Source organism: Sesamum indicum, unplaced genomic scaffold (genome assembly GCF_000512975.1).
Source record: "Sesamum indicum cultivar Zhongzhi No. 13 unplaced genomic scaffold, S_indicum_v1.0 scaffold00228, whole genome shotgun sequence".
In the NCBI taxonomy this organism is placed as follows: domain Eukaryota; kingdom Viridiplantae; phylum Streptophyta; class Magnoliopsida; order Lamiales; family Pedaliaceae; genus Sesamum; species Sesamum indicum.
The window spans coordinates 79,761-89,427 of record NW_011628122.1 but is presented as its reverse complement, the minus strand read 5'-3'; the positions used below and the strand labels follow the sequence as shown (position 1 = coordinate 89,427).

Below are 9,667 nucleotides of genomic sequence, written 5' to 3'. Positions count from 1 at the left end.
ACTTTTTCGAAATGATGTGTGCTGCAAGATATATAGAGGAAGGATCTATGAGATTGAAAGAGAAGGTTCGTTCACTTTAGGTGGTTGTTGCCTGCATAATTTGCACTATTAGAGGTGAGGGCGGATGAAAATTCTCAAAAAGGAAGTACTAATACAAAAATCACATAATATGGTAGTTTAGATCAGAAGCCACGTCTTGGTCGTTCCTCGGCAACATTAACTCTAATTGCCCTGCCATCCAAATTCTGCATCACAAATGACAGAATATGATGAGATGGATAAGAGCAACATCAAGTATGCTGCTCCAATTAAAGGAAAATGGAGAGGCGGCCGCCTTACCTGTCCATCAAGAGCAGCTATAGCATCGTTTAGTTCGGTCTCACTTGACATTGTTACGAAACCAAATCCACGAGACCGTCCAGTCTCCCGATCGAGAACTACTCTGGCGTCAACCACTTTGCCATGTTCGCTGAATACCTGCTCCAGCCGAGCACTATCCACTTGCCACGGTAAGTTGCCAACATACATTCTGAAGGAAGGCTCATATACTTTGGGATTCCTCTCTGGCTGAGTACCTCGTGGAGCAGCCTTATTTACGGTTAATAGTCTTCCGTTTAGATCCTGAAGCATAGTGGGATAAGAATCACTTCAGATGAGGATGATCTCAGAAGGTTTCATTTCAAAAATCGACATCATACGCAAGAAATATAAAAATAAAAAAAATCAAGAATTCAGGATACTGAATTTAGCTTAGCTTCATATGGTTTTTTAAGGAAAATACCAGCATTTGTCAGCAAGGATAAACATACGAGTATCTTGTACAATAACGTAACATACTTTTTGCGGAAAAAAAAAAAAGAAAAAAGAAAAGAAAACTTGTTTATTGCCTTCACCTGATATAAAAGCCCCCCAGACAATATTTACAGCAACTGACTTATCGCAGATAAGAAGCCTTCAGAAAGTTCTCAGTAATTTTTGACAGTAAATGATGAATTCAATATTTTGTACCATAAAAACGCTGGTAACTTATTCCACTGAAAGCAGATCATCAGAGTTTGGGGCAACTTCATTTAATATCGAGAATCATAGAGAAAGTAAGACTTAACCCAAGACAAAGATGCTATAGAACTTATCATACACGCATAAAGCAAGATGTCTCATTCATCTGAGTTGGACTTTCCAACAAGTGTGGTAACAGGAACTTGAAGAAACTAGGACCGAACAAATATACAAGCAACTTACATATTTATTGAACATCTCCACAGCCTTCTCAGCTTCTTCCACGGTTCTCATTGTCACGAATCCAAAGCCTCGACTTTGATCTGTTTGCCTGTTATAAATCACCTACATTGATATTGACATGATTAAATGCATCCTGATCATCATTTCTCAAGGCTCACCTCATAAATCAGACAATAAATGAGGAACATAATACAAACTTAGAAAATCGTAACACCCTTCTCTTTCTTGATATTTAATATAGCTCATGCCATGGAAAGAACATGCAGCAAGAATTCAAACCAGCAAGAAACTAGAAAGTTAAGAGTTGGGCAAAGGAAATTAAAGCAGATATGCATGTTAGAACAACACCACATGCTCTAGAAATTCCATAAAGGAAGGATCTTTCGTACCTCAGAAATTTCTACAACTCCAGCCTGATAAAAAACTTGGGCCAATTTTTCACTGTCGACATCATAAGGCAAATTCCCAACGAAGAGCTTGGCCTCCTCCGGTGGCTCAGCATAAGAATCCTCGTCGTCCCCTTCCTCCAAACCTACACCATCACTATCCACATTCTCCTCTGTACTTTCCCATGTGAAAGAATCGGTAGCATTGGCCTCTATCCCCTCGTCACTTTCATACTCAATCCCACTCTTCTCTTCTTCCTCTTCTTCTTGTTGGGCCCAGTCTGAAGTCTGTGCAACAAATGGGACAATCCTGAAACGCAAAATCTTGGATTTGGTTGAAATGGGAGAGGATGAGAAGTGGATTTGCCTTAGAGAAATGGACGGACAAAAGGGCTTAGAACTGAAGGTTGTAGCATGAGTTCTTGGCACAGTGGTGGCACAACAACATTCAAGCAATTTTAGATGAAGGGTAGTTGCAAAACTCATAGTTTGTGAGTTTCGAGTTGAGAGAGAAAGAGGGTGGGAGGGAGAGAGAGTTGCAAACTTGTAGATAAGAATTTCAAAACACACCTAGCAAAGAAATGTGGTCGTATCGGCTAAGCCCAGCTGGTTGATATTAGATGACTTGGTAGGTCTAAGTCCAAACAGATCACATAGCCGCAAGTCCAGATATTTTTGTAGCCTCTTTGAGATTCTGTAGGTTCATTGATCTCTTTCACTGGCTTAAGTTTATTTCCATTTTATCATGTAAGCACAGAAATTCGAAAATTTTAAAAAATACAAGAAGATTAATATTTTTTAAGAGGAAATTTACATACAATATATTACTTACACTTAATTGCAACATTAATTGCTTCAGCCCATGTCAGAATTCTCGTGCAAAACTAGATAGTTCTCTTAGTTTGCGGTCTTGATGCATTTCTTGGTTATCTTGCCTTGTGGAACTCAATATCTCCACCATGATTTGCACATTTCTCTGTCTAAGGAGAGGTCTTTTTTTGCCATCTCCACACGTGTATGATATATTTTTCCTCTTAAAAGTTGATGCTAATATTGCACTAGACATGCTGTACCGATGGTCTGGTACAAACCAGTTGATGAATGTTTCAGGGTTGGAACACTTCTCTGCAGGCTGCATGCATACAAGGCGTGTAATTAGTAATGTAGCACTTTTGCAGTTTTAGTTGTTAAAGGTTAGCTGTAGTTCGTTTAGTTAGTTGAACTCATCTCCCGTCCTGTATAAGCTATTTAAACAAGTTTCTCCAACTCTGTTTTCGCATATATGAAGATTTATACAGAATTCCTCCAATACTTTGCATCTGATTTCTTGACCTGGCTTCTATCTTTTAATTCAACACCAGTTCACAACTATTTGGATGTATGCCCAAGAGAATATACGCACACGGAAACTCAGTTTCACTAGAGGACTAAAGCTGTCAAAGAAATGCAGCTAATGAAAATTGACGAACATCAAAGCTTTTTATTCATTCATTCATATATAGGTTTGAAGTTCTTGTAAGCTATCACTGCATAGAAAGGATCTGATCCTGACAACAATCCCAACAGCCCAGAAATCCGACTGAAAATCGAGTTATCCTCTTTAGCATTCGGTAATCTTCGAATAACTTGTGGCTGGGTGAAACCCTCCACGCATTGGAAGTATTGCACCACCAGCTGAACTCTGCTGTATGCAGTGCCGTCTCTCCAGGCGCTTACGGCCTTCTCATAGAACAATCTGTTACTGAAACTGACAATGAAGACCCCTCCAGGTCTTAGCACACGGAAAACCTCAGCAAACACCTGGTAACAGTAACACACACAGCATCAGTTCACAAATAGCGAAAACTAAAGAAGCATATATCAGCTGACCTTTTCAGGTTGCTGAAGATACTGCACGCTGACGGTGCATAAAACAGCATCGAAACTGCCATTCTCCATCTGAAGCTCTTGCTCCTTGTTGAGATCCTTCACGAAGAAATAATCCAACCTGGGATTTCTCGCGAGCTCCTGCGCGTTAAGTCCATGTCCCACCACTTTCTTGTACTGTACTTGTTGAGGTAAATGGCTGATCCAGGAGCTCATGAGATCAAGAATTTCCATTTCGGGCCTCAGAATTTCCCTGTAAAGATTTGTTAATGTGGAGATGAAGTTATTGTCCACATGAGTGACGAACCGCGGGTAGGCGTAGAATTCCCTGTCTGGGTAGTTGTTGAGCTTTGTTCTACCTTCTTGGGAGAGGACAAGGCGTTTGATTCTGCCTGCTGGGCTAGAGTTCTGATCAGCCGTTTGATTGTTGGCTGGATTCTGAGTGCTGGAAATTCTTGGGAGATACGTTTGGTTTCTTGATGAGGGATAAGGTGAGGAGGATTTTGAGTTGTTGTGATCTGAAAACGGCCATTTTTGGGGAATCTGGCGAACGGTGAACATGGCATGAAATTGGTGTCTGCTGGAAATGCCCAAGTGTCGTCCACCAGAAACAGAGGAAATGGATAACTCGGCAATAATATTGTGTTTGGAGAAAATTCGTAATAAATACTATTAATGGGCCATTGTTGTAGGATAATTGGGGCTGTGCCAAGAATATGGTTTTTGCTAGCCCAAATCTTGAACTGACTCAAATATAAAATAAAAAATTACATCCTTGTCTTTTCAACTAATTTAAAAATTCTTAAATATTTTTATAAACATATATAATTTACTGTTCAAAACAGACATATTTATGTTTTTTAGCATAATAATTAATGTTGGCAAAGAAGAATAAGGGGAAGAGGAGAAAGCAGTATGATTAATTACAGGTTAAAAAGAATGATTAGGGTTTTGAAAACATCCATAGGGACAATATGATTTATTAGTAATGTCCGCTTTTTATTTTTTTTAATGTTAACCCCCCACGAATGTTGGGGCCCCCCACTTCATATCCCAAAAATTAATTTTTTTTTTTTTGTTTCCCTTGGAAGAATTACAACTGTAGTAATATGGAATATCATAAAGGTTGAAGGGGCAAAAGTAAAATAAAATCTAGATGCAGTGGCATGTTTAAATTGGTGGTCCAGAAAAGGAAAAATAATAATAATAATAATAATAATAATAATAGTGGTGGTGAGATCCAGCTCACTCGCTCCAATTTGCTTTTAATCGAGTAATTTGGGGCCCGGATCCAGCACCCGTGTGCACCTGCACCCACTTTCATTTTCATCTACACCATTTCTAAAATTATTATTTGTTGGATAAGAGTTAGTATGGTATCATAAATTAATGGGCTAATTATATTTACACTTCATATTATATAAATTATTTTTAATTTTTGGATAATTATATATATACTAATTAGAAACATCAACATCATTCATACAAATCACGTATATTTTTTGAAACTTTTCCAAAAACGTCAACATTAGTACATAAAAAGTAAGAATAATTTGTGTAAATAGATTATAAGTTAGGAATGATAAATATAATTATTTTTAAATTAATATATACTAATTAAGAATGTTGTAATTTGAGGGATAATTGATTTAAGGGGTATGTACACAGTACACACTATACACATGCTTTGTATATATAAGCGACCACAAAGTCATTCTTTCCTTCCTTTTTTTGACTTTCTTGCACCTTCCTTTGTACACCTCGTGCCAAAACTTATCATTGGGGGACTTAGCTACCACCTTTCCTATTATTTTTTTCATCTTTTTTTTTTTTTAAGAAAAATGCTTACTGAATGTATTGATTTGTGGTATTTCATGCAATAAATTGGAAAAGTTTATTACGATTCTAAGGCGATGTACATTAGACGTGTCAATTCAAAAATGAAATATGAAATACAATAAATAACGACATAAAGTGTAGATATTGCTGACATCAAATTAGAACGTGACTAATATCAAAATTTTGTGGTACATAGTTTAATCAAAATTAGTGAAAAATCAATTCAAATAAATAATAAACTCATCCAAAAAAATTATAATAAAATCAAACAAAAGTGAATTAGTTCAATGGAAGGACGATGAATACTATAGGGTTCAAAATATCATAGTCTAATGTCCCATATGTTGTCGACTATTAAGGTACATGATCAATACTTATAAATAAATATAATGCTGCACGCCCCACATCCCAAACTTCACAAGTCAAACATTCATGCACATAAAACCAGCCTATACATATTTAAATATTATTATTGGATTGAGCAGTTAGAGGATATTATTATTATTGTTGTTGAAACAAATGATGGCTAAGAATTGTTAATTTGTTTGGAAGTAAAGCCAAAATACATGCAAGAAATGAGTGGTCGGTTTGGAAATACAGACATCAACATCACCCTTGTACAAAATTAATCAAAGGTTTCAAAAGTGGTAGATTTTCAGACTCAAACTTTTCCTTCTTGGCTGCCCTTTAGGGAACTTCCTCTTTTTGTTTAAACTCATTAATTGATAACTCTTTTAATTATAAATAAATATTAGCTCGTTGTTTGAAAATTTACAAATCATGTCACGTAATTGACAATCGTCTAATGAATAACTCTCTAATTTTTCAAATAACAAAAGGGTATTTGTAATTATAACAAACATCAAACATCATAATTAAGTTGTGGGACGTAAATTGTATTTTTTTCTTATACGTATATGTGCATTGAAGATGGTTTTTAGCAGTTATCAACTTTAAGTTTATAATTCTTGATTAATTTCAGTTGAAATAATAAATTTCATATTTATAATAATTTTGAGGAGGGAAAAAGAACTTTTGGACTTTTGACTACTATTGTTTTTGCAACACACACAGTGAAATGCACTGTGACTAATTATGGTGAGTTGTTTGCTATTTGAAATTGGAGTGTTTGAACCATTGAAATACCATCAATATATTTGGGAAAAAACAATTAAACTGTATATGTTTTTGTGTGACTAGTAAATTAATATTATTAAGAAAAATTTAACATGTGCCCATTAATTCAAAATCTCATAATCTGGACTTTGATTAAATATTTTTTCTTTGTTTTGGGCAAACAAGGCAAGAACACGTTTAATTTTGGAACACAGACAGCAGTTAAATTATTATAATTTAATGAGTAGTAAGTGGGCTGATCTTGCATGGTAAGAACTTGGCAATATAATTAAAATCACAAGAAATAAATAATTAAGTGTAGAATATATTATTATAATGATGGAATTAAATGTGATATGGAGAATGATGTTAGGATTAAACCAAAAAAGGGAAATGGCAATCTCAATTACAGATGTAATGGTATCCACATAGTAAACACAAATTAAATTCAATGAGTCAAATTACGAGATTGCCCATCCATGGACAACGTCAGCCACAACACAAGAATTAAATTAGGGACGAAAAGGAGAATTCACACGCTGCACATTTAGTGACATTTCGTTAAATACACCTCGAGAAGGCCTATATATACCGACCACAATGTACAAGACAGAGAGAAAGAGAGAGAGAGGCATCTTGAAAATTAGTGTTGTAATCTTTTCCCAAAAACAAACGTATTTGTAGCCCCATATAAAAGTTAAATCATAGACATATATATATATACTTTTGAAGAAGTGAATATCATATATATATATATATATATAAGAGGTGCATTTGAATGAAAGTTTAAGAATAAAATGGCTACATTTTGGGCTTTGGTGTTTGCTCTGTTGTTAGGCTTAGTTTTTGTGTGTAAGCTTTTTGGGATCTCCATTTTCAAAGAAAAGGCTGCTGCAGCCTTACCAAATGGAACAAAGTTTTACTGGCCATTGTTAGGAGAAACTCTTGCCTTTCTCCACCCTCATAAATCCACCTCTACAGGCAGATTCCTTCAAGAACATTGTTCTAGGTGAGTAGTCAACTCATTACCTATATACAATTACACACACACACACACACATAAGATAAGAATGTCCGAATGTGTTTGTTTATTCATCGGGACGTATAACTTTTTTCTTTTGATAAATCATGACAGATTTGGAAGTGTTTTCAAATCCCATCTCTTTTGTACCCCAACAATAGTCTCTTGTGATCTGGAGCTCAACACGTTCGTTCTTCAGAACGAGGAGAGGCTGTTCCAGAGCAGCTATCCTAAACCGGTTCATGACATTCTTGGCAACTTATCCATGATGCTCGTCTCAGGGGAGCTTCATAAGAAGCTGAGAAGTGTTGCGCTTAGTTTCATCAATGCTTCCAAATCCAGGCCTGATTTTCTTCGTGTTGTTGAGAAATTGTCTATCTCCTTTATTGATTCTTGGAAAACCAAGAATCAAGTGCATTTCTTCAAGGAAGCAAAACAGGTATTAGATTATGAAAGAAATAAAGATGTGATGAGGGGATACACTGGACTCTATGTTTGTCACTGCATATACTAATTACCTTACTTGTATTATTGTATGCAGTTAACTTTTTATCTTATGTTGAAAAATCTGCTAAGTATTGAGCCTGAGGATCCGATAGCTGCTAAAGTACTCCAAGACTTCCTCACATTCATGAAAGGCTTTGTCTCTCTGCCTCTACACATTCCAGGGACTGCTTACTCAAAGGCCGTCACGGTAGTAAATTTAACACTCTATGAGGCTAATCTCTATTTGCAAAAGGAAAGATTCGAAATGATTATGTGTAATGGCCAATGCTATTTCTTTTCTCTGCAGGCAAGAAGAAGGATATCGTCCACTCTGAAAGATATAATAAAGAAGCGGGAAAGTGCCATGAGTGGAGCACATGTAACAGGAGACTTTCTAGATGAAGTATTGGGAAAAGGCTGCTTAAATGATGAGGAAAAAGTGAGCATTTTGCTGGACCTTTTGCTGGCTGGTTATGAAACAACCTCTGGCCTTATGGCCCTCATCGTCTATTTTCTTGCACACGCCCCGTCTGCCCTCCAAACACTTGAGGTCATTCATAAATGCATAAACTAATTACATTTGTTTACTTACTGCTGCTCAGCTCTCATCTGTTTGTCCTAAACACCATACTGCAGAATGAACACCAAGTCTTGAGGAAAAGAAAGAAGGAAGGAGAGCCTTTGAGTTGGGAAGACTACAAGAACATGGAGTTTACTTCTCATGTAGTAACACTCTCTTGTCCACTTACATGACTAGTTCATTTTAGCACTTACTACAGCACAAATCGCGGCTGTCACTGATGGCCGATTTTCAACCACACAGTGTTAAACGTCATCGGTTATGTTTTAGTACACTTACACGTGTAGAGTGCTAACTGATTCTCTGCAAATTAACTAGGTGATTAGTGAAGCACTGCGTTGCGGAAATCTAGTTAAGTTTGTGCACCGGAAAGCTCTCAAGGATGTTAAGTTCAAAGGTACTTGGTCCTTTTTCCAAGGTAGTTAATTACCTAACGGTATTACAAATCAATCACTAATTTGGACAGGTCTTGTGTAACAAATGTTGCAGAGTATGTAATTCCTGAGGGTTGGCAAGTGCTCCCAATTTTCTCAGCTACACATCTTGATCCCTCCCTCCATCAACATCCCTCTGATTTCAACCCTTGGAGATGGGCCGTAAGTATCGATTTTCATTGCATTATCGTATTTTAAATTGTGTGCTGATTCTGTATATGAACAGGACCCAGCAACAAGCAGAAAAGTGACCCCTTTTGGCGGAGGACTGCGGATTTGTCCGGGGGCGGAACTTGGTAAACTGGAGATTGCCTTTTTTCTACACCATTTTGTCCTAAACATAAGGTGGAAAACGGAAGTAGACGAGTGCCCAATGTCATGCCCTTACTTGGAGTTCAAGAGAGATTTGGTGCTAGAGATTGAGCAAATACACAACTAGACACAACACACACACACACCCAAATCAATGTATAAGCTTCAAATTGATTGGGGCATAGCTGGATTTGGAGTTGTTAGTAGGTTCATTATTATCAGGAAAATCATAAATTCCTAGCCCACATTTTTGGAGTAGCTCAGCGATATTTGTATATTCCCATCTTTGCAGTGGTGAAATATAATGTGCTTGCTACTTGCTACTTGCTACTTGCTACCTACCCCTTCCCTATTTTTCAGATGTTTCTCACCTCAACTATATTTA

General features: G+C 36.7%; 3 protein-coding genes across 3 annotated transcripts; 1 reads left to right on the top strand and 2 right to left on the bottom strand.

Annotated features, from left to right (window-relative positions):
- Positions 1-46: 46 nt before the first annotated feature.
- LOC105179876 (28 kDa ribonucleoprotein, chloroplastic-like) lies at positions 47-2,224 on the bottom strand. The gene is made up of 4 exons (XM_011103531.2): positions 1,632-2,224; positions 1,243-1,344; positions 340-621; positions 47-245 (listed from the first exon to the last, which is right to left on the bottom strand). Exons 1-4 carry the CDS (start codon positions 2,112-2,114, stop codon positions 183-185), a joined length of 930 nt encoding a protein of 309 aa, XP_011101833.1. The 5' UTR covers positions 2,115-2,224; the 3' UTR covers positions 47-182.
- Positions 2,225-3,082: 858 nt separating this feature from the next.
- Positions 3,083-4,150, bottom strand: LOC105179874. The gene is made up of 2 exons (XM_011103526.2): positions 3,498-4,150; positions 3,083-3,428 (listed from the first exon to the last, which is right to left on the bottom strand). Exons 1-2 carry the CDS (start codon positions 4,053-4,055, stop codon positions 3,117-3,119), a joined length of 870 nt encoding a protein of 289 aa, XP_011101828.1. The 5' UTR covers positions 4,056-4,150; the 3' UTR covers positions 3,083-3,116.
- A 3,085-nt stretch (positions 4,151-7,235) lies between these two features.
- On the top strand, positions 7,236-9,648 carry LOC105179881 (cytochrome P450 724B1). Its single transcript, XM_011103534.2, has 8 exons — positions 7,236-7,458; positions 7,585-7,909; positions 8,012-8,164; positions 8,264-8,506; positions 8,593-8,679; positions 8,855-8,933; positions 9,026-9,132; positions 9,197-9,648. The coding sequence occupies exons 1-8, from the start codon at positions 7,247-7,249 to the stop codon at positions 9,407-9,409; spliced, it is 1,419 nt and encodes a 472-aa protein (XP_011101836.1). The 5' UTR covers positions 7,236-7,246; the 3' UTR covers positions 9,410-9,648.
- Positions 9,649-9,667: the final 19 nt, after the last annotated feature.